The sequence below is a fragment of the Polypterus senegalus genome, chromosome 2 (assembly GCF_016835505.1).
Source record: "Polypterus senegalus isolate Bchr_013 chromosome 2, ASM1683550v1, whole genome shotgun sequence".
In the NCBI taxonomy this organism is placed as follows: domain Eukaryota; kingdom Metazoa; phylum Chordata; class Cladistia; order Polypteriformes; family Polypteridae; genus Polypterus; species Polypterus senegalus.
The window spans coordinates 258,695,361-258,721,647 of record NC_053155.1 but is presented as its reverse complement, the minus strand read 5'-3'; the positions used below and the strand labels follow the sequence as shown (position 1 = coordinate 258,721,647).

At 37.5% G+C, this 26,287-nt stretch overlaps 1 protein-coding gene across 12 annotated transcripts in view; it reads right to left on the bottom strand.

Annotated features, from left to right (window-relative positions):
• mbnl2 (muscleblind-like splicing regulator 2) overlaps positions 1 to 26,287 on the bottom strand; it is a 253,869-nt gene that overhangs the window by 28,950 nt on the left and 198,632 nt on the right. For 10 of the 12 annotated variants that reach the window (XM_039745406.1, XM_039745415.1, XM_039745414.1 and 7 more), the window contains 2 exons: positions 10,223 to 10,276; positions 9,576 to 9,729 (listed from right to left, as the gene is read on the bottom strand). In XM_039745406.1, coding sequence (XP_039601340.1) covers positions 9,576 to 9,729; positions 10,223 to 10,276 — 208 coding nt within the window. The remainder of the gene's footprint in view (positions 1 to 9,575; positions 9,730 to 10,222; positions 10,277 to 26,287) is intronic. The other 2 variants (XM_039745417.1, XM_039745418.1) reach the window with 1 other exon arrangement.

The window sequence follows — 26,287 nt, the reverse complement described above, 5'->3', positions numbered from 1 at the left end:
AACATTTACATGCACCCATGAAAATACTAAAATATCTCAGAGCTGAAGTTCTGTGACATAAGAAAGAAAAAGTACACTGATCAGCTCTAAGTTAATTTACTGCCTTTGAAAAGGGTTCCAAAAGGTTATAAATGAAGGAGTGCATTTACTTTCCTCACAAAGGTACTGAATGCTATTCTTTTCTCTTTAATACTGTATATTATGTCAAATTGTAATGTGTATGTTATGTGTGAGGTGATGTTAATTGCTTTATTGATTTTAATTAAAAGCAAATAACAATCCATACACTCAAGACAAAGATAACAAACCAAAATTCAACCCCCACCCTAAAGAAAGAGAGGAGAGCCATAAAGCTAAACAAATCTTTAAAAGTAGGAAGGAAGGAAGAATATCCTTTTCCATCATATAGAAGATTATTCTAAAGTGTTACTGATTAGGTCCTACCATATTTTAAAAAGAGTTTTGAATAGATCCACTAAATGAGAATTAGATTTTTTCCCAATTTCAAACAGTATAAGACATCAGTCACTGACTTAAAAGCAGTGGGATGTGAATCTTCCAACAGGGCAAAACAAGTCAACGTACTAATAGTGAGATATAGGCAATTACAATTTGTTTGTCCTTCTCTACTTTAAGCCCATCTGGAAATACACCAAACACAGCTGTTAAAGGGTTAGGAGGGATTGTGACACCAAAACTCTCTGACAGGCATTCAAAGATTTTTGTCCAACGTGATCTTAATTTGGTACACGCCCAAAACAGGTGGCCCAGAGGGGCTGGAGCTAGATTGCAACGTTCATAGGTTGAATGTTGCCCTGCAAACATTTTGGATAATTTTAAATGAGATAAATGAGCTCAACCGAAGATTTTAGTTGAATGATTGAGTGCTTTGCGCATATTGAGCTACAGTATATTCTGTGCATTGCTGCCTTTTGATTCTTTTCTGAAATATTAAGTGAAAGATCCTTTCCCCATTGTACACTGGGATCTTAAAAAGGAAGGGACTTTAAAATGCTTTATAAATTGTAGAGAAGTTATCTTGAGTCTTCAAGATTAATAGTTCTTTTGGAATAGAAACAGGTGAAAGGTGATAAAAATTGGGCAGGTTCCATTTAGCAAAGTTTCTAGCTTGAACGTAGCAGAGCAGCTATGTTGACGAGAAGTCAAATTTGAAGCTTAATTGCTCATTGGATGCAAAGACATTATCTCTGTGCAAATCTCTAAATGTTTTAATTCCAGTGATTTTCCCAATGTTAAATATTGAGATGGTGGAAAGAAGTGATTGCTATTTTAACGTGCTTCCTACATTGGTTCCATATTCTGAGTGAACTGAAGGGCAATTGCATTATTAGTGTACTGATGATAATTTGTATTTACTGGTGCAAAGAGCAGGAAATATAAAGAAGTACTGCACGATTTTAATTCTAATGCAGACCAGGCTTGTGTATGTTCATCAATTTGTGTCAATGTTCAGGTCTTTATGACATGCATATTTGCTGCCCAGTAATAAAACTGAAACTTAGATAGTGCCATGCCCCCTTCTGCTTTAGGTTATTGTTTAGTTACCATTTGGATATGTGGATGTTTCAAAATTTCACATAAAAGAGGTTAAGACTGAATTTAATTTCTTAAAAAAATAGACTTGCAAATGTGCATGGGGATGATTTGAAACAGAAAAAGAAGCTTGGGAAGGATGTTCATCTTAGCAGTGTTGATTCTCCCTGCTAATGTGAGATGGAGGGTGGACCATTTATTCACATTTTGTTTAATTTTTTTCCACACAGACAGCAAAATTTTGTTGAAAAATATCTTTATATTTACTTGTGACATTTACTCCTAGATATTTAAATAGATCTGTTTAGATATATGGGAAGGTGTCCAGTCTAATACTGTGTACTAGAGAGTTCGCTGGAAAAAAAGCACACTTTCATTCAAAAGTCCAGATATCTTTTGAAAATCTGCGAGTGCTTTTAGGACCTCTGTCATGGAAAAGCGAGCTTAATTTCATTGAATGTAAGATCCTTGAAAAGACGAAGGTCAAAAATGTCTAAATAAATTATGAAATCTTAAGAAGTTGTACCATCTTCTTCATCTCTCAGATAGTTAGTAATTCACTAAACACTATAAAGCTCTTTCGATCTAATTATTATGTTTGAAATCACATGTACTGCATATTTGGTTACATATTTATTTATATTAATGTGTTTAATACAGTAATAGAATTTATAGACTGTTGTTAATAAAGTGAACTTGAAAAGTATGATGTCATGCTTAGATGACTTTCTCCATTCCCATTCCTAAACATCATGTATAAAACTTAACAGGGAATATCTCATTAAATCACATGGAGCATATATCAGACAGACAGGACTAGTTCCTAAATAGCTAACATGGAAACCAAAATCCTGTTGGTTAAAACTGCATACGCAGTTTTACATTATTGGCTTTAAGGTTTAATTATAACATAAATATTATGTATCAATGAAAAAGCAGGATTATTAGAAGAATTCTTTAAAATATATATATATATATATTTTTTAATATATTTATATATATAAATATATAATAGCAAACATATCCACGTGTTCCATCATGAGCATGTGAATATATTTTTTACATACATTTAGGTACAATTTACATTTAAAAGCTGGGATTGAAAGCAACAGAAATGGGATTTTACATAGTAAATATAAAGAGATTAAGTGTAGGATTGCATCAGCAAAAAACAAATTACAAAAAATATATCATGTTAAATTTAAAAAGCTGTAAATGACCCAAAGTCTAAAGAATTATTAATAGTAAACACATTCGGACTGTATTTAATTAATATAATTAACTTGGTCAAGGCTTTTTATATGCATAAAGATATATATATATACATAAAGTAAATATATTACAGCACACAGTTAAAATGAAAATACTCTTTCAAATACAACAAAATAATAATAAAATAATGAAGATAAAAGAAATCAGAAAATCAGCATAACTGTTTAAATCAAAGAATGTAAACATATTTATTAAAAAACATGGAAAACTGCAGCCCCTTGACTGAAAGAGGTTTCAGACTAAATACATGTATTTTTTTTAATGTTCTTTGTAAAAATCAATGTAAGCAAACTTGAAAAGATATATTTACTCTCAAACCTGTCTTGCTTAATTTGAAACTTTGGTGAAAAATAAGACTTTTAATATTTTTAGAAATGGCATTGATGAAACAACAAACTAACACTTTATTCTACACATAATATCAAGAGACATTTTGTCTTATAGTGCTTCTATTCAAATCCTTTTTAACAGTGAAAATTAGGATGTTGGTAAATGTTTACCTTTGGGGGGAAGAAACATTAAGCTAGAAAAATTAGACTTCTGTATTTTTTAATTGAGAGACAATATCCAAGGTATTCAAGAATCCAAGAATTAAACTACTTTATACATTATATTGAGTAGATGAACTACATTTCTGAAAAGGTCTATATCACTTGTTGAATTTACAATTAAAGATTCTAAAGGTAACTTACTGCATCCATATGGTTAATCAGTATGCAAGTGAGACATGAAGGCTGATTTTAAGTAAATAAGATACATTCATACATATTTCGAATGGCAAATCAAAGAAATTACACTACCTAATATAAAGAAAAATTCAAGCTAAGTAATTTTAAGAAAGCTGAATTCAGACATGGAAATGGGTATGGTATTGCGTTACGACAGGTTATTTTTAATTCCTTTACTTGCTCTTAGTTTATTTTGGATTACTACAATTCAAATCCCACATACAAATGTTTCAATTTTGCTGAGCATCCTTTAACTCATTTATGAATTATAGCATTTATGAATAACAAATTATAAGTCTAAATACACGTTAGCTCATACTTAACAAATATCAAGAGTGATACAATACTGATCTGGATTTTCCTGTGTTACGGTTTTAAAGAAGGTTTAATTGTAATATGGAATACATACACTCATCAGCCACAACATTAAAATCATTGACAGATGAAGTGAATAACATTGATTATCTAGTTACAATGGCTTCTGTCAAACGCTGGGATAAATTAGGCAGCAAGTAAACACTCAGTTCAGGAAGGGAATGTGTTTGAAACAGGAAAAATGGGCAAGCATAAGGATCTGACAAACTTTGACTTGGGCCAAATTATGATGCCTAGACAACTGGGTTACAGCATCTCCAAAATAGCAGGTCTTGTGGGGGGTGTTCCCAGTATGCAGTGCTTAGTAGCTCACTGATGCATGTAGGGAGAAAAGGTTAGCTTGTCAGGTCTGATCCCACAGAAGAGCTACTGTAGCACAGATTACTGAAAAAGTTGATGCTGGCCATGAGTGAAAGCGCCAGAACACAGAGTTCATAGCAGCTTGCTGCACAGCTGCAGAATAGTCAGAGTACCCATGAAGACCTTTGTCCAATTGCAAAAGGTGCCTACAATGGGCACATGAGTGGCATGAAAACTAGACAATGGCACAATGGAAGAAGTTCACCAAGTCTGAAGAATCATGTTTTCTTTTACATCATGTTGATGGCTGGGTGCATGTGTGTTGTTTACCTGGGAAAGAGATGGCAGCAGGATGTACTAAGGGAAGAAGGAAAGCTGGTGGAGGCAGTGTGATGCTCTGGCCAAGGTTCTGCTGGACATCTTGTGTGCTGGCAGTCATGTGGATGTTACTTTAACATGTACCACATACAGTACATAAACCTAAAAAATGCTTCTGACCACATATACCTATTCATGGCAACAGTTTTACCTGATTGTAGTGGACTCTTTCTGTCACACTGCAAACATTATTCATGAATGCTTTGAGTAATATGAGAGATCAATGTGCTGACTTGGCCTCTCAATTTCCCAGATCTCAATCCTATTGAACATCTATGAGATGTGCTGGAAATACAAGTCAGATCCATGGAGACTCCTGGGACGTAAAGGATCTGCTACAAACATCTTAGTGCCAGATACCATAGGGCACCTTCAGAGGTCTTGTATAGTCCACATGTCTTGATGAGTCACAGCTGTTTTGGTGGCAGAGGGGTCTACATAATATTAGGCAGGAGGTTTTAATGTTGTGGCTGATTGGTTTATACTTTATGGTGAAATTTTAACTAAATATATTACTGTCGTTACTTGAATGTCCCTTTACTAAAATGGTGTCCAAAGATAAAGCAATGCAACAAACACTTGAAACATGTAATTGATGGTTGATTTCTAGGTTAAATTGTTTGCTTACTAATACTGCTTTTTCCTTTTTAAATTAGGAATTATAATTTACTGAGGATAAATTGATAGACAGAAACAAACATATTGGATTATGAAGTTATTATTTAAAGGAAAAGTTATTTTTCAAGTTGTGGTATTTCTTCACAAACTTTTCAACAAATTTTTCAAGCCAATACAATTGTCATGTATTAATCTGTGTCCTGTAATTAAATGATTATTTCCACATTTTGTTTGTTGTTACAAACAAGTGTCAGAAACATGGAAGGTGTAGATCATTATTTGACAACTGTCTTAGCTTGAAAAACTGACATATTTGGTAAGTTTGTAAGCCAGAGCAGGCAAGATATATTTTTTTTTAATTTTTAGAAAGCAATTAACTTTAGAACACAATTTCACATGGCCGATGCATACATATCATGTTTCTAAAGAAATATATTTGACTTGAAAAATACTTAACTTCATCATTTAATAATCACTCATTTCCAGTGTTAATTTTAAGTTATAGTTAGGTTAATGAGAATACTAATAAAATGGGGAGGCAGGAAAACAAAGATAGTGTAATCTTAATTGTTTGCATTTTTAGTTCATACTTGATACTCACAAATAAAACTTAACTATAGTATAGCACCAAGTTCACCATTGTTTTCTAGAGTTCAGTTGCTGACTTCAAGTCAGACAAAGGCTGATTATTTTTCCATGTATGTATAAATAATTATAAAGTCTTATAAAAAAAATATAAAACATAATGTACCAGACATAGGATTTAAAAGGAAGTCCACATTATATTATTACTAGACTTGGGTAAGAATAAGATAATTTTGTAAATTTTATATTCTACAATATTAAGTTTTTAAGAAACAGTACCTATATTGAGGCTGGGTCTGCTCAATAATAATACTATACATAACACATACAAAATGGGACATTGTGTGAATACAACTTTTGAATATGCCCTTGTAAGATAAAATTACAGTATAGTTAAGTCTGAGATAGGATTATTATCCAGTTGTTGAAATTAGAATGTCTTACATACAGTGTTTCATTATATAAAATTGTGAATTTAATATTTTCCTATATAATTGAATGTTGTTATAAGAAGTTAACATGTAATTTCACAAAAAATATTTTACTTTCTTGCAGAAGAAAAAACTACTGAAAACTATTCAATTCTTAAATATTAATTACAGAAAATATTCTGTCATTTACACTAATTTTTATTTCAAGGACATGAACATTATTTTCTTTAGCACATGCAGGTTCACTGCAACTCATGTCAGATTTACACTTCACACAGGAGACTTTTAACAATCTCCTTGATTACATCAGTTTGTGCTTATGCAGGGTACTAAATTCAATATAAATCAACCTTCCAGCGCTTCATCAGCCAGGAGCTAGACTGACAGGTCAGTTTCAGCTAGTAATGTGTGGCAGTACTTGATTCTAACATGGTAACACTTACAAGTATTTCAAAAACAGAAATTAAACAAATTGTTAGAATTCAACCAAAATTTTAGTAGTCTGAAGAAATACCAGAATTAAAACATCTGCGCTAGCCTTTTTTGTAAAATATATCAAGATGAAGTAGAAGCTGCACAGGCATGTGTATGTCAAAGCATTTTAACATTTAATATATCCTGTTAATACCAGTTTTAGGTATGTAAATTTATGGTTTTGACTAGCAGAAATTTACAGATATCTTGAAATGAAATGTCCATGTAAAGCCCTCAGTTGTGTACAGAATATTTTCAAGCACATGAGATTAGGTAGTGTTTAACATGGATAGGTTGCTCGAATATTATTGGGAAGGATCTTAAGGTGACACCACTAACCTGGTGAATTTCAGCAGGATTCACTCTCTCTGCCCAAAATAATCTCACCACAGCATGTTACATAATGGTGTAATCCCACAGCACAACATCCATGTTAATTTGACCTTGGCTTCAACTAGACTAATAGCAGAGTACAGTACTGTACATGTTTGAACTACTCATAAACCATCACAAACATATTACATTGCATCAACTTCTATTCATCAAGGTTACCGTGTAATTTTTTACTTATCAGGAGGTGCCAAGGGCTTATTCCTCCTACAGCTTCTGTATGAGAGGCAGTCAAGGGAAATTTCAGACTTTGTCAAGGAAGAATCGGAAGAACGAGACTTCCAACCCGTAAATATTTTAGAATATTTTGCACAGTTACAAGAATGTTTTGCTTGCATATGGCACCTTGTCCAATCCCATTTATAGGCAGCCCATTGGACACAGGCACAATCTTAGGGCACCCCTCCATGAATTTTATCTGGGGGACGAATGATGGTATTAGTGCCCACCTCCCAATCCAAATTTTTAGCATACTGACAGGGTCCCTTTGAGATTAAGGAATTAGCTGACAATATGGTGAAGCAATCCCTATGATGGCTTTTAGAAAATTCAGCATGTAATTTACTTAAACCCTGGAAAAAGCGGACAAGTGGACTATTTAATTGAGAAACTTGGCAGCACTTGTTTCCTCATGATGTTAGGCATGAAAATAGGGGTATCAGCAAGTTCCTAAAGCCCCTGAAACCAAGGGCAAAAATGCTTTCAGCACCCCTAGTGGCCACTAACAGTATAGTGTTCTTCTGTTTGGGCTGCATCAGTGACCTTGCTGCCAACCTGGATGACACAAGTTTTCTTATCCAGAACCAGGGAAGAACATATACAACATGTCCTCACTATGCTTCACATGTTCAATTTCACAGGACTCACAGAATAAATACGATTGCAAACTGCCCCCTTGGTAAAATGAGCAGGATTGGGGGTCATCCTTGGTGAAACAAGTTCACTTAGAAAGGGGAAAGCGTATCGTGCAGTGCTGTTGATCGACGGCAATCTACCTTGAACGCTAATGATTCACCACAACCCACTTGTGAACCAATAAAGGCAACCCATGATCCTCCAGCGGCAACCCAGGTTGTAATCCAATGACTGAGAAAAACTGGCATAGGCAACCCACCAGCAAACCAACGATTGCAATCCATGAGCCACTGGTGCCGTGACCCAGTGATTCAGAAACACAGCCTTACAGAGACTTGGAGTGCTACTCCATACCAGCAACTTAGGTATGCCTACTGATGACCCACACCAGACTAACATAAAGTCTTAATTGCAATGACATGTACAGTTTGCAACAGACATATAACCAATCCTAATTCTGACTAATTAAAATGATAAATGTAAAATGAAATATTGACTTGTCAGTATGTTATGTGACTAATAAAAGGTATTAAATGTTGACACAGCTTGCTATACATGTGAGCCTAATATGCTCAGAGATGAAGGCCGAAAATAAGTAATACACAAACATTTTTTGAAGCAAGAGTAATTTACAAGCAAGCCTACAAGCAGTAAAAAAAGAGCTTCAGTAATCAAGGTTTAACTGATGACTGAAATTTTGAAATGAATAATAGTCATAAAAAACTACATATCATGCCAGTCATAGAATAAATTTTAATCTTGACAATACACCATTAGCTCATTTTGGTTAATTACTTGTAATTTATTGGTATAGTACACATTTGATCATTAAAAATTGTTTAAAAGAAACACTCAAAATTAGATTATGGTTGTCACTAACCCAGCAAAGTCTTCTTTTGCAGAAGACAGTGCTGCATGATTGCTTAGTTCAAATAGAAATATCCATGGAAGAAATAGTAGGTTAAAGGCTTAAACATGCAAATTCACTATGCTCTAAGGGAGAGAACCAATGGCCACAATACTTAAGTTTACAAGCAGCTTAAAGAAAGCATATTCTGAGCCATGTCACACACTTAAGCGGATTTGTATCATCAAATCATAAACCTCATCTTCTGTACTGCACATTTTATCATTCCACTTTATCTAACTGGTATGCCACTGAAAGGAAAACTCAATAAAAGACAAATACTCGTAACAACAATCTATTTTCTATTAATACTGCCAAAATTAATGGTATGAAAGGAAATCTTACAGCATCAGACAAAAGTAATAATAATCCAAAACTTTAAAGCCAGGTAACTCAATAAGAATGAAGTACAACCAGAAAGTTAGACCCCTTAATTAAATGTTTAGTTTTAAGTTATGTAAAGTAGGAAAATGGTATTTAAAAGTAAATAAAGTGGACTTTTTTCACTTTACAATAGTAGAAAAAAATCAGTATTCCTAAAACTTGTGAAACCAACAGCAATGTTTAAAACATACCATAAATACATTAAAGAAATTTAAGTGGTTCTGGACATGTTTTACACTTACAAACCATAACTTCAAGAATTATTCACAGACAGGTCAAGTTTAGTAATTACTTTTTTATTTTGCAAACATAATAGGTACATACCTGTAGGTATGAACGCAGTAGGTTGTTGTAATTGTGCATTGGCTAGAGCCTGTTGGTAGTGCAATACACTAGGGTTAAAGACGGTGCTGGCACCATTACTTTTTTCAAGCGCTGGTCTCTTTGGTAGAGGTTGCAGAACACTAGATGGAAATGCCTGTGAAGCAGGAATGTATAATAATAAGTAGAACAATCTTAATCATTTCTTTTATTTGTATGCCTTATCAGTATAAATTATATGTATTTAAATTACAGTCTAAGATATTAGTAATAATAACTATAATTGCACATGAAAATGTTAAATTAAGTCTTTAAATATTTAGTTCAAAAAGAAATGAATGAATTACCATCACAGTAACACTTTACATTAAACTGCAACCACAAGACCATTTCACTTTAAATTAGTATCTTGCTTCTTTTTTTTTTTTTTACATTATTGGTATAAACAGGAAGTCCTACAAGACATAATGCTGTTAACGTAAAAGGATGAATATTCTTTAAGTATTAACTGATGATAAATGATTTCATACACAAGAATGCTTTTCCAAAAATAAATAAATAAAAAAATAATCGAAAAAACACAAATTCTGTGAGTTGCTACAGTACATTTAAAAGCTACATGCAAAGCAAAAGGTGAAAGGACAAAGTACCAGATCTACAGTTGCCTCGAGGGGTCGCTTCATTGCTTTGGCAGTCGACTGAGTCTTTAAATAGCAGGCAGCGAGCACATGATGGCAGTGGGCCAATGGGATTCAAGCGTATTAACATACAGGTAAACAGCAAGCAGAGGTGCATCATGGGGACAGCATTGCATTGTGGATAGGTGAGAAGGAAAAAAAAAAAACAAAAACAAAAACAAAATCTGAATGCAGTATACCACATACAAAACAATAGGCATGCACGTAAAGAAAAAAAATTGTTTCAAAGAAATATTGCTATGTTCAGAATTAGTACAAAAGCCAAAAGCATCTACTGTATACTTGTTAAAAGCATAAGAGAGAGTAACATACAGTATAAAAACTAAATAAAATCTGGGATTGCAGAAGTTTGTTGAGAATTGTTTAAATGATTAATGCACAATGAAAATACAGAGATATTATTTGTTAATTGTAACTTACATAGTTACACACGCTGAAATGTTTAAAAAAATTTTTCTGATCCACTGCAGGACAGATATGAAAGTTCAGCAATAATTTGATAACATTACTGACAGAAAAATTATGAAAGAATCATTAAATATGAAAGACAGGCCTATTTTCTTAAGATGTTGTTTACTTTATGATGAAAAAGGCACTCTTATGTTAAATATTATATAAATATTTAATAATACCAAATATCATCTTGTTAGACTGTAATTCTAACTGTTTAAAAATAATTTTTAAAACATGATATTGTAAAGAATAAACATTTCAAAACTTACAATTTGCTCATTAAGCAGAGAAAAAAATGAAGTAACTAAATATAAAATTACGTCACATTTGCTTTATTCAATGTTGACGACAAAAAAAATGCCACTGGCCTCACTAAAATAATTTTAAACCTTCCTTATATACACACATTCCACAGTTAAGATTCTGGCAATAATACAGAAGAATCCAACACAAAACTGAATAGTATTGTATTTTGTGTATATATTTATACATACATACATACATATATATATATATATATATATATATGTATATATTTTATATATATATATATACACATACATACACACACACACACACACACACATACATATTATATATAAAATGCAAAGTTCACTCACTCAGCAACAAGAACACTTTCCTTTTCAGCTAAAAAGCTAAAATTTGGCAGGATGGTACATCTAGGGCAGTATGTATCCTCTAAGAAAGGAAATTACCATATATCAGTATTTAGGGGTTGAAAAAAAAAAAACAATAAAAAAAACTAAATATCTGAAAATCTCACAAATGCCTTAATGTATTTGATTGAAAATTGGTGATGTGTAGAAAGAACAAAATTAGCTGAAACATGTTTTTTCTTTGTTGATATTTGTCATTAACAATGATCTAGCATTGTGGAAAATTCTATTGCTACTTCTCCCTTTTCATCGCGGTGCTGACAGCAATCGCATATCTGCAGAAGTGAAGTGAAAGGAGGAAAGTTCAACGAAGCTCCCTGAAGGCGCATTTAGCAAGTCTTTGTCTGCGACTGTGGCTATGATTGTACACCATATTTGCCTCAACTTATCCTAAAAGAAAGGTATTACAATCTGCAACCTTGTGAAAATACCAAAGTGGGGACTGAAGTTCAATTCATCAAGTGCGATGCTACAAACGATTCCATCAGCTTTTACAAGGTTTAAAAAGAGCATCAACAAAACAGGCATGTCATCAAAGGTAGCAACTGCTACATTTTTTTCTTTAACCACTTTGGGATAACACATTTATTGTGTTGCTGGAATAGAGAGCAGTGTTAAACACACTTTGTGGCTTTGAGACCCAGTTTTATCTTTTTAAGATCATTGATGATGCACAGAGAACATTGGGGGGGGGAGTCCTTTGGTTGAAATGTTGTTGTCAATCACTTCTGTGGAGTGGGGGGTGGTGTCCAAATCTGAAATCACTGATCAAACTACAATTTTATTTTATTACTAGTGCAGAGCCTTGCAATTTTGAAAAAGTCAACATTGTTCTTCACCAATCAACGATCAGCATTATGTATTTTTAAAAGCATAAAACAAAAAAAAAAGTGGACATGAACAAAAATCGATGTAGCCGTGCCATGATTGAACACAATGAAGTGTGATTTTTTTCCTATAGCTGATGGAGATGCTGTTTTACAGAATGTGACAAAAAGAGAACAGGACGGTGCTTTTGAGTAAGTAAAAGTATTTAGTAGCTTTAGTTTTTCTTGCTAGTAGTTATTTGCTCAAGTGCACTGTATACTGGGGCAGAACCAATTTTAGGCATTAATGCTAATGGAGACTCGAGATTTTTAGCAGTTTTAGCTTTGAATGAACCAACTTTAAATCACCTTTGTAACATTAGCAAATACTGCTTTAATAAGGCATTCTGCTGCAATCTTCCCCAACAACACTACCAAGGACTCTATGTAGCATGTTTAACAGTATGCAGCTCAAGTGAACTAATAATATTAGCCTGTTAAAAAATACACATATGGTGTACACAAAAGTACTTAGTATATCAAATCAACCAATGACACTATAACTTGGGCCCATGGACCCAGTAAGGCTGAGTAACACAGCTAGATAAGGTATATAAAAGAAATATGTGATGTTCACAGGAATTTAATCTAGGAAAAGTTATGAATGGATTAGATCTTTTATATTTCTACTTTCTTACTGAAGGGAATGTTGTCATTTATATACAAGATTTCTTGACAAATAATATAAAAGATGTGCATTAAATGTAGAATTGCTAGGAAATCTACAAAAATGATAATTCAGAGATATAAGTCTTCTTTGCATACGTACATCACAGCATTACAAAAATTGTGATGAGAACAGGCCATTCAGCTCAACAAGCTCATCCATCCTATTTCACCTAGATTGTCCAAAATAACAGTTTTAATAGCTGTTTTAGATTATTAATATAAACTCAATGTTAATAAAACATGGTGAAGACTGATAATAACTGTCATACAGTGATCCTGCTTAATCTGTAAAATGCTTTGTGATGCCACATCACAAACATAAAATAGTAGGCAATACATCTAAGACTGACAGATGAAAATTTAATGAGGAAGTAGACTGGGAAACTACATGCTTTAAATAATTCCTTTCAGAAAAAAACATTTTATCTCTTTTACTGTATTTTATTCCATCACTTGCACAATAAATGTGTAAAGTCCTCTATAGTGTGTACATTATGGATGGCACAAAGTTATCTTTTCTTAACTTTTGCTAAGCATAAGCCAGAAATCAACCCTTATTATGTTTGTATGAAAACTGAAATCAATTGACTAATAAATGGTGCATAAAGGACACTTCATGTATGGGCAGTGCAACAGTAAGTCATGCCAAATTTTAATGAATGCACTGAGGTTGTTATTCCATTCTGTAACTTTCACATGACACAAAGGTTTGTCACTTTATGTAACAGTGGGAGCTCTATATGTGTATGGCCATATAAATAACTTGAGATGCCACATTACCAATGGACACCGCTAATGCATCAGACCGAGTTTCATTTATAAGACAATATGCTGTAACTGTATACAGTAGCATTATGTGATAAATTTAACTGGGTCAGCTTATAATCAACAATTAAACGAAACAAAATATGTGTTATAAGAGTAAGCCAGAGTGCACAGAAATGATCACTATTGATAAGTGAAGAACATCCCAACTCCATGTAAAAGTGCATCACTTTTGTTGTGTAGTAATTATACTACCATTCAATACCAATGAAGAGGCATGAGACAATACACTTCATGATATTATATTCCTATGTTATGAAACTTTCATAAGAAAAATGAACTGTATTTTTAGTGTTATTTATCATTAGACATTCATAAATCAAAAATCTGCAAAATAAATTAACACCAGTGTGCAAATAGACTAGCTTTAACATGTTTTTTTAAGCAAATTTCTTTTTCACTAAAATAAAATATTCTTGAATATTAATAAAATACCTGCTCCTAAATAACATGTTGCATGTTAATTAGCACACGCACAAATAAGTATTTCACTGTACCCTGCAAGGTTAGTTTAGTTAATGAATTATTAAAAAACATTTTCATAAACTGAAATAAAATAATTAACAAAACCAAAATGAAAAACTAAAACTAAACTATTAAAGTAGATGGAAAGACTAACTGAAATAAAATTTAAATTTATCAAAAATATTTTTAGTTTTTGAATGAATATTCTTGCCGTTAGTCTTTACACCCTTGTAACTTTTAACTCTAAAACTGAAAGTCATCCACCACGAGCCACCTGCATATATTCCCAGTGAACGACAGCTGGTGACGAAGGGCGGGTCTTCACACAGCATTTGTGGTGACAGAGCGAGCTTAATACGGATACACAAAACATGTCAAATAGAAAGTGATTTACTGTACCGCCTTTCTTTGTGCTTATTGTATATCAAGATGTAATTCAAACACCTGAAATCTGAATGCACTGGTCAACAAAACAGAAAAAAATCACGAGTGACTAACGTTTCAGTTTATTTCTCAGGTGCCTGCATTTTGTTGACAATAATTCACCTGCTGCTTTGCACAGGAGAAATCGTTTTGAAAATAAAACTTCACTGATTGAGAGACTGGCTAGGTCATCATAGAAGATTGTTGCTGACCAATCACTTTTGCTTTAAAAAGGTCATTTAACAACAAAGCGACACAAACCTTGTAAATTTCCCGATTGGCAACATCTCCACTCAACTACAGGTAGGTAGGTTTAAGAAAGTCTGCCAACTGGTGAAAAACTAAACAAACTAATGTGTTTTTGTATTTATTATATATTTATTAATTTATTATTTTTTTCAGTTTATATTCACAGTTCAAAATATTGTTTTTGATATTGTGAAAAAATCCAGCAGCAGAATTATGTTTTAAAATATTTGTCCCCCTTTTTTCAGATTTCCTCTCTCTCTCTCTCAAAATAGAAATATCATATTCTTTTTGATCTTAACATCAGCCATGTTATACAAATTGCATACCAGGGATTTACCCTGCCTTGCATCCAAACCTACTGGGGTAGGCTCCAGGTTTACTGACATCCTGCTCTGGATAAACAGGTTTAGATAATGTATATATTGTTCTTAATCTCAGATGCTCGCTCTGTCATTTTGTGTCCATCTATACTCCTATTACCTGCTCTTGCTCTGCTCATTAAGGGTTTACTGTTCTTATGCATGGGCTATTCATGTCTCACTGCCTATAACCTTCACACAACATGCTTGCTTTTCTTTGTTTCCCTCAATACAGTTAGGTGGGGTCTGCACACTGATTCAAGCCTAAGAGTCCTGTTCTTCCTAAGCCCCCATGATTTTCAAGATCACACCTGTCAGAACATAGTAAAATCTGTTTTCTGATTTTTTTTCTTTCAGGCTGACAGGTGGCAAAATTCTGTTCATAAATTGTATGTGCCTGAGATGGAATCAGAGATCAATATGGTTGGTAGAAAATAACAAAGAACGGTATGGAAAACTTTTAATTTCCATATTGAAGGCTTTAATTTTAAGCACACTGTTAAGGAGCAGGAAATGTTGTGTGCTGTAGACATTTAGATTAAAAAAACCCTTAAACCTTAAAATTCACATAAATTTCATTATAAATTGGCCCATAATGGGAAATAAAAGGAAAAGATAAAAAGTGCCAACAGTCAGCACAGATTTATTTAGCGCAAGTTGTATAGAAAATAATATTTTAAAGATTATAAAATTCTATAAAATTGTTCATATTCAGTATCTGGTTTTGATTATGCTTGTTTTATCAAACAAAAACAAAACCAGATAGTAAACCATGTAATGTAGTAAGCTTCCACTAACATTAAACTCGTATTATATCCAAATCCGTTAAGTGTACGGTTCTGTCTGATTGTAACACTAAACTCCATAGTAGCTCCATGCAGTAATAATTACTAAAACTAAACTAATATATATACAAATAAAACAGAAATGTCTTTGTGAAATAAAAAAGTAAATTCATATTAAAAATACATGATGAAGGAAAACTAAAAAAAAACTATAGAAATAAAAACTTATATAAAAAGGCAAAACTAGAATAACCTTGGTACTCTGCATACAAGACATGTTTTATTTAGTTTAGTTAACATCAAACATTGCTATAACAATGGCTGTGCTTTTATTTTCTACTTGAATACCTTAAAGACCCATTATCTGTTAGTCCTGACTGAATCAAAGAAGAACATATAACGTCATATTTCCTTTTATGAGAATGTCGGCATAAGCTGATTTCGGTGTCTGCGGGGTTCCTGAAATCAATCCCCCAAGTACACAAACAAATTAGGTTAAACACAGTAAAACAGAGAAAATTCCATTATTTTTATATGAGAATAATGACAAGTCCATTAACATTACAACTGTAAAACTGCTAGAACACATGGACACTACTGTTTAGATTATTATATAAGATTAATGTCAAAAGCATCAAAAGCTGCATGGGTGGCTTAGATTACTGTGCTTATCTAGTATGACAGTATGGGTCAACCACTCAATCTTCTGCCAGACTGCCATGGTTTGTACACATCCTATTTTAGACACCCAAATGGCATCCTAATAACATGCCCAAACTACCTCAACATGCTAATATTAATCTAGAGGAGGAGTTGTCCTACTCTAAACACAACATAATATGCAAACAAAAGAGATTGAACCCTTTGGTTTTGAAATTGGACACCTTCCAAACCTTAGCTGCACCTTCATATCCTGTCCATAAAAACTGTAAATAATATAGAAGAAAAAACATACCCCAAAGAAGTCCAATGCACACACTGAAAGTTCTAGACTTAATAACAAAACTCGTTTTCTGTAAACACAGGGACAATATGGCACACATCAATGGCCTGACAAGCCCATGCACTTGTAACAACTTTCATAAGTTACCAAGGACTACATGATCATAACTCCAAAAAGTACATGTAGACTGCATTGGTAAACTCTCATGTCTGTGCAAGGATAAAGAGTTGGACCAGTGTTACATGGGCAGGACAGAATCCACATTGTTTTTACTCATGATACAATTCAACTATCGGATGGAGTCCTAATTCCAGGACCACAGCATAGGCTGTGATCACTTAGTAAATTGAATACAATCTCTAGATTTCATTTTTTAAAAGTAAGGCTTGCCACCCCAATATAATATGTCAGTCCCAGGGTACTGTCCCTGCATTTCACTTAATAACAAAGAACCCCTCCTTGAACCGTCACCTTATCGTGGTGGAGGGGTTTGCGTGTCCCAATTATCCTAGGAGCTATGTTGTCTGGGGCTTTATGCTCCTGGTAGGGCCACCCAAGGCAAACTGGTCCTAGGTGAGGGATGAGACAAAGAGCAGTTCAACAAACCTCCAATGACGAAAGAAAACTTTGGACGACGTTTTCCCTTGCCCGGACGTAGGTCATCGGGGCCCCCCTCTGGAGCCAGGCCTGGAGGTGGGGCTCAACGGTGAGCGCATGGTGGCCGGGCCTGTACCCATGGGGCTCGGCCGGGCACAGCCCGAAGAGGTAACGTGGGTCCTCCTCCCCATGGGCTCACCACCTATGGGAGGGGCCAAGGAGGTTGGGTGCTGTGCGAGTTAGGTGGTGGCCGAAGCGGGGACCTTGGCGTTCTGATCCTCGGCTACAGAAACTGGCTCTTGGGACGTGGAATGTCACCTCTCTGAAGGGGAAGGAGACTGAGCTAGTGCGCGAGTCGAGAGGTTCCGGCTAGATATAGTCAGACTCACCTCTACGCACAGCTTGGACTCTGGAACCAATCTCCTTGAGAGGGGCTGGACTCTCTACCACTCTGGAGTTGCCCCCGGTGAGAGGCGCCGAGCAGGTGTGGGCATAGTTATTGCCCCCCGACTTGGAGCCTGTGCGTTGGGGTTTAACCCAGTAGACAAGAGGGTGGCCTCCCTCCGCCTTCTTGCGGGGGGAAGGGTCCTGACTTCTGTTTGTGTGTATGCATCTAACAGCAGTTTGGAGTATCCACCCATACACCTTTTTTTGTTATTGGACTTCTGTGCTCGTCATGGATTGTCCATAACAAACACCATAAGGGTGTTCATATGTGCACTTGGCACCAGAACACCCTAGGCCTCAGTTCGATGATTGACTTTGTGGTCGTGTCATCGGACTTGCGGCCATATGTCTTGAACACTCGGGTTAAGAGAGGGGCAGAGGTGTCAACTGATCACCACCTGGTGGTGAGTTGGCTTCAATGGTGGGGGAAGATGCCGGTCAGGCCTGGTAGGCCCAAATGTGTTGTGAGGGTCTGTAGGGAATGGCTGGCAGAGTCTCCTGTCAGAAGTAGCTTCAACTCCCACCTTCGGCAGAACTACGACCACATCCCGAGGGAGGTGGGGGACATTGAGTCCGAATGATCCATGTTTCATGCCTCTATTGTTGAGGCGGCTGACCGGAGCTGTGGTCACAAGGTGGTTGGTGCCTGTCGTGGCGGCAATCCCCGAACCAGTTGGTGGACACCGGTGGTGATGGATGCCGTCAAGCTGAAGAAGAAGTCCTATAGGACCTTTTTGTCCTGTAGGTCTCTGGAGGCAGCTGATAGGTACCGGCAGGCCAAGTGGATGCGGCTTCGGTGGTTGCTGAGGCAAAAACTTCGGGCATGGGAGGAGTTTGGGGAGACCATGGAGAACAACTTTCGGACGGCTTCGAGGAGATTCTGGTCCACCGTCCGGCATCTCAGGAGGGGGAAACAGTGCAGTGCCAACACCGTATATGGTGGGGATGGTGCGCTGCTGACCTCGACTTCGGGACGTTGTGGGTCAGTGGGGGGAGTACTTCGAAGACCTCCTCAATCCCACTAACATGCCTTCCAATGAGGAAGAAGAGCCTGGGGACTCTGAGGTGGGCTCTCCCATCTCTGGGACTGAGATCACTGAGGTGGTCAAAAAACTTCTTGGTGGCAGGGCCCCGGGGGTGGATGAGATACGCCCGGAGTTTCTCAAGACTCTGGATGTTGTAGGACTGTCTTGGTTGACACGTCTCTGCAACATCGCATGGACATTGGGGACAGTGCCTCTGGATTGGCAGACGGGGTGGTGGTCCCCTCTTTAAAAGGGGACGGAGGGTGTGTTCCAACTAGAGGGATCACACTCCATCAGCCTCCCTGGAAAAGTCTATTCGGGGGTTCTGGAGAGGAGGGTCCGTTGGATAGTCGAACCTCGGATTCAGGAGGAACAGTGTGGTTTTCGTCTGGTGGCGAACAGTGGACCAGCTCTACACCCTTAGCAGAATCCTAGAAGGTGCATGGGAGTTTGCCCAACCAGTCTACATGTGTTTTGTGGACTTGGAAAAGGCATTCGACCGTGTCCCTCGGGAATCCTGTGGGGGTGCTCGGGAGTATGGGGTACGGACCCCTGATAAGAGCTGTTGGTCCCTGTACAACCAGTGTCAGAGCTTGGTCCGCATTGCGGCAGTAAGTCAAGCCCGTTTCTAGTGAGAGTTGGACTCCGCCAGGGCTGCCCTTTGTCACTGATTCTGTTCATAACTTTTATGGACAGAATTTCTAGGCAACCAGGGTGTTGAAGGGGTCGGTTTGGTGGACTCAGGATTGGGTCACTGCTTTTGCAGATGATGTTGTCCTGTTTGCTTCATCAGGCCGTGATCTTCAGCTCTCTCTGGATCGGCTAGCAGTTGAGTGTGAAGCGGCTGGGATGAGAATCAGCACCTCCAAATCTGAGACCATGGTCCTCAGCCGGAAAAGGGTGGAGTGCCCTCTCAGGGTTGGGGGAGAGATCCTGCCCCAAGTGGAGGAGTTCAAGTATCTCGGGGTCTTGTTCACGAGTGAGGGAAGAATGGAGCGTGAGATCGACAGGCGGATCGGTGCGGCATCCGCAGTGATGCGGGCTCTGCATCGGTCTGTCGTGGTGAAAAGGAGCTGAGCCATAAGGCAAAGCTCTCAATTTACCAGTCGATCTACGTTCCTACCCTCACCTATGGTCATGAGCTATGGGTAGTGACGAAAGAGCGAGATCCTGAATACAAGCGGCTGAAATGAGTTTCCTCTGCAGGGTGTCTGGGCTTTCCCTTAAAGATAGGGTGAGAAGCTCAGTCATCCGGGAGGGGCTCAGAGTAGAGCCGCTGCTCCTCTGTATCGAGAGGAGTCAGATGAGGTGGCTCGGGCATCTGATCAGGATGCCTCCTTGGTGAGGTGTTCCGGGCACGTCCAACCGGGAGGAGGCCCTGGAAAAGACCCAGGACACGCTGGATGGACTATAGGCGCTTTTCCACTGCATAGTACGGCACGACACGGTTCAGTTTAGCTCACTTTTGGGGGTTTTCCACTGGTCCTTTTTTTAGTACCACCTCAGCCGAGGTTCCAAGCGCGCCGAACCGTTACCAAAACGTGACGTGTAAACTCTGCTGGTCACTGATTGGCCGGAGAAAATCGTCATTACTGCGACACTGAACTTGCGACACGAGACACAACAGACCCGCTAGATTTTTTAGCACAGCCAGCGAAGGTTCGGACGCACTATTTTGTTTTAACCAAAAATGGCTGTTTCGTGGTCTATTGAGGAAGTACATACGTTCTTCTCGTTGGTAGCGAGGCGGATCCAGCGAGAGCTGGATGGGCGGCGTGGAATGAAAAAGTTTTTCAGGAGGTCGCTTGTGGCGCGTTTACGATGATGTCACGGCAGTAGAGGCGAGCAACTACAGCGACACGTGAATAATCCCGCCCACTCTAAAGCTGTACTAAACTGCAGTCGAAACGCAAACCGAGCGGAACTGAGCTGAACCAAGGTGAGCTGTACTGAACTGTGCTGTGCCGTACTATGCAGTGGAAAAGCGCCATATGTCTCCCAGCTGGCCTGGGAACGCCTTTGGACTCTCCCGGAAGAGCTGGAAGAAGTGGCCGGGGAGAGGGAAGTCTGGGCCTCTCTGCTTAAGCTGCTGCCCCCGCGACCCGACCCCCAATAAGTGGAAGAGGATGGATGGATGGAACAAAGAAGCACGATAGCAAAAACACTGACAGAATATTAAATGCTTTCAGCATTTTTAGTTAGTCATAGACATGCAAATGCAGAAGTTTTTATAATCATCATATGATCCTTAGCTTCAATGACAGGCACAATGCTTTGGGTACTGCATGGGTTTATTTTCTGATATATTTAATTTGCCACTGTAGTGAGCAGTAAATATAACTGATGGTAACTACAATTTTTCTCAGTTTACAAGTATTTTGCTGGCAACTTTGAGATTTGTGTATTTTGACTATGCTCATCAAAGAAACAAAAGAAAATTCTTTACCTGCCATAGTATGTCAGGTATTATCAGTCTTAAAGAAAAACATTTAAATAACATAAAAAACAACAAAAAATTTGCATCTTAAATCATAAACACTTATTTGCCTTGTAAACACTAATGTCAAAATCATGTACAAGATTGCTGCTAACGGAACCAAATAAACATTACCTTTCATTATTACTCATTTGCAAAACAGAGAGGGAAAATTAGAATCCACTATATACAAATTAATTTTTGAACATACAAAGCCTGTTCAATGTAAATGAGCATCATTTACACCTAATAGCAGAAAAAATGTTTGTCAGGGTTGAATACAAACACTTCTCTGTCAGGTTACACAAGTTTGGTACTGGACCCAATATAGATGCAAGGATACAATTATTATACACAAAACCAGAAGCCTTGGTTTGTATAAGAAATATATTCTACTTTCTTTGCTTTATAATGTAAAACCTTGTCATGCTGCCCTATTCATTCATTCTTCTCACTAGTGCAGGTCATGCAATTTCTTATTTTGTTTTGAAATCACTTGGAGTTTCAGGGAATATTAAATGATAGATCTAACGAAAAAATTTTATTTATGCTGGCAACATGGTGCTTTATAAAACTGAACCAGAAATGAATGAGTTTTATAAGCGTTTAAGATTAATCTGAGCAACAGTATATTATTTCCAATTATATTTCATCAAATACATTTTCCTTTAACTATTTTGTTATCAGTTCACACATCTAGGAGTCACAACTACACACTACCTTAAAAATCTATATAAGTAAACTCTAATAATCTGGCGCCTGTCAATTAGGCAAGATCTTACTACCTGGCCTTACCATCCATTAGCAGGGGAGAATAAACATAATAAAATGAATATCTTAAATTCTAATGATATTCTCAGTTTATAAAAACTAATTCCAAAAAAAGTTGAAGGAGGCATGGCTCTATGTAATTTAGATTTTATTATACAGCAGTGAATGCATGTACTTTAGATGAGTTTGGTAACAGTAAATTCAACATTCAAAGCTAGCTATGGAAATTAAGTTCTGACACAACTTGTTCCATATACATATTACAGTGTGTGTGCAAACATTCATAAACTGTTACAAATACAGCAAAAATTCAATGGTTTAATATTCATTAAATATCTGGTATCTGTGGAGACAATAGTGTTTAGAATGTGCAAAATTCAAAAGATGAAAAGCACTAAGAACCTTAGAGACTTGTATACAGATATTTCCATCCACAAATATGAAGATTAGGCACTTAACTAAAAACATTTACACAGTACTAGTTTCAGTATTAGAGCATTTACAAAAATACATCTTTTTTACATAGATTGTTGTAGACACGGAACACACATGAAATGCATGTGTTCCAAATAAAGATATAGTATTTACTCTAGTCTATACAACTCTAACTCTTTGAATTCGAAGTGAGAAAACATGAAATTGACCTGTTCAGCAGAAATTCTCAGGGCTTTCTGAACTTATGGGGTGTATTAATAAAGAAGATGAAAAAAATATAGGAGTCAAGTGGACAACTTTTTTCCTTGGTGCAAAGAGAATTGTCTGCATTTTAGCCAGATGTTTTCCTTCTTTTTAATTTCCTTACTTTTTAGTCATTCTGGTGTGTTTATATTTATGTATGTATGTATGTATGTATTTATTTATTTGAACATCTTATGTAAAAAACCAAGTTCCCCCAGGCACACAAAGTTCGTTTGTTCGTTCGATCGTCCGTCCGTTCTATCTATCTATCTATCTATCTAATCTTCAAGTAGACCAGAACAAAAATCATATTAGAATTAACAAACTGCAAACCACGCTAAAATTCTGAAACATTTACATCAATTAAAACAATACTTTGATATCTACATCTAACAATTTTAAAATAAGAGGTTTTTCTTACCATGCTTTATCCCTAAAACTTACTACCTCTGATATGTATAAGGAAAAAGCCATATGTCAACAGGAAGAAAAGAATTTCTAGAGCAGCATGTGTATATTTTAAGGCAGTTAACTTCAATGATTTGCTGAACATAAGTCCTGCATATAAAGGGAGTCTTTTATATCGATTACTAGCAAAATACCCACGCTTTGCAGCGGAGAAGTAGTGTGTTAAAGAAGTAATGTAATATATACATACACACACACACACACACAAACACATATATACATATACACATATACATATACATACATATCTACATAAATACACATATATATATATATATATACATATATATATATATATATATATATATATATATAAATAAACTGCTCAAAAACTGCTCAAAAAATTAAAGGAACACTTTGAAAACACATCAGATGTCAATTGGAAAAAGAAATCCTCCTGGATATCTATACTGATATAGACTGGGTAATGTGTTAGGAACGAAAGGATGCCACATCGTTTGATGGAAATGAAAATGATCAACCTACAGAGCCCTGAATTCAAAGATGACCCAAAAATCAGAGTGAAAAATTATGTGGCAGGCTAGTCCATTTTGCCAAAATTTAATTGCAGCAACTCAAAATTGTACGCAGCACTTTGTATGGCCCCTGTGTTCTTGTATACATGCCTGACAACATCGGTGCATGCTTCTAATGAGATGACAGATCGTGTTGTGGGGGCTCTCCTTTCAGATCTGGACTAGGGCATCACTGAGCTCCTGGACAGTCTGACGTGCAACCTGGTGGCATTGGATGGACCAAAACATAATGTCCCAGAGGTGTTCTATTGGATTTAGGTCAGGAAAGTGTGGTGGCCAGTCAATGGTATCAATTCCTTCATCCTCCAGGAACTGCCTGCATACTCTCACCACATGAGGCCCGGAATTGTCGTGCACCAGGAGCCACTGTACCAGCATAGGGTCTGACAATGGTCCAAGGATTTCATCCTGATACCTAATGGCAGCCAAGGTGCCTTTGTCAAGCCTGTAGTGGTCTGTGTGACCCTCCATGGATATGCCTCCCCAGACAATCATTAACCCACCACCAAACTGCTCATGCTGAATGATGTTACAGGCAGCATAATGTTCTCCATGGCTTCTCCAGACCCTTTCACTTCTGTCACGTGCTCAGGGTGAACCTGCTCTCATCTGTAAAAAGCACAGGGCACCAGTGGTGCATCTGCCAATTCTGGTATTCTATGGCTATGCCAATCGAGCTGCATGCTGCTGGGCAGTGAGCTCAGGGCCCATTAGAGGACATGGGGCCCTTGGGTCACCCTCATGAAGTCTTTCTGGTTGTTTGGTCAGAGACATTCACACCAGTGGCCTGCTGGAGGTCATTTTGTAGGGCTCTGGCAGTGCTCATCCTGTTCCTCCTTGCCCAAAGGAGCAGATACTGGTCCTGCTGATGGGTTATGGACCTTCTATGGCCCTCTCCAGCTCTCCTAGAGTAACTGCTTGTCTCCTAGAATCTCCTCCATGCCCTTGAGACTGTGCAGGGAGACACAGCAAACCTTCTGGCAATGACACGTATTGATGTGCCATCCTGGAGAAGTTGGACTACCTGTGCAACCTCTGTAGGGTCCAGGTATCGCCTCATGCTACCAGTAGTGACACTGACTGTAGCCAAATGCAAAACTAGTGAAGAAACAGTCAGAAAAGATGAGGAGGGAAAAATGTCAGTGGCCTCCACCTGTTAAACCATTCCTGTTTTGGGGGTCATCTCATTGTTGCCCCTCTAGTGCATCTGTTGTTAATTTCATTAACACCACAGCAGCTGAAACTGATTAACAACCCCTCTGCTACTTAACTGACCAGATTAATATCCCATAAGTTTCATTGACTTTATGCTATACTCTGATTAAAAAGTGTTCCTTTAATTCTTTTGAGCAGTGTATATATATATATATATATATATATATATATATATATATATATATATATATATATATATTGTGAAACCTGGCCCGGCACAGACAGGCGGACAACATTTTTGCACCCAACACACTTTTATTTACACTATTTACAAGTTCTCACATTGCACCCCCAGTGCCTTCTTGCACCGATTTCCCCAGATCCAGGCCCACAGTCTCTTGTGCCTTCCTGGCCGCCTCCCGTCCTCTCTCTCCAGTTCCGTCTACTTCCTCCCGACTTCCACCCATGACTGGAGGGAGGCGGCCCCTTAAATAAGGCTCCCGGATGAGCCCCAGGTGTTCCGTCTCTAGCCACGCCCAAGCGTGGCGGAAGTGTCGGCTGTCTTCCTGGCAGCTCTCGGGTGCCACACAAAGTCTTCCCCGGCACTTCCTGGTGTGGCGGAAGTGCGGGCTCCCGGGATAATTAGGCACGGGCGCCGCCTGGCGGTGGCCACGGTCCCTACAGGGCTGGGCTTCAAAGCCCTGTACCCAGGCCCCTGCCTAACCAGGACGGACGCCCCACTCTGTCTGGAGGAGGCACTGCGCCCTCCTCCGTCCTCAAGGCGTCCGGCGGGCTCCTGCCCCGACCGGCAACCGCATGGGATAAACCGGCATCGGGGCGCCGCCTGGCGGTGACCACGGGCCCCTACAGGGAAGGGCTTCCATGCCCTCAACCCATGGCCCCCAACAGAACCAGGACGGACCCCCTCGCGTACTGTATATATGTGTGTATATATGTATATATATATATATATCTCAAAATACCCGCGGTTTGCAGCGGAGAAGTAGTGTGTTAAAGAAGTTATGAAAAAGAAAAGGGAACATTTTAAAAATAACGTAACCTGATTGTCAATGTAACTGTTTTGTGACTGTTATGAGTGTTGCTGTCATCAAAGATTTGATTATCATTATTTCTTTCAATCAGGTTCGTA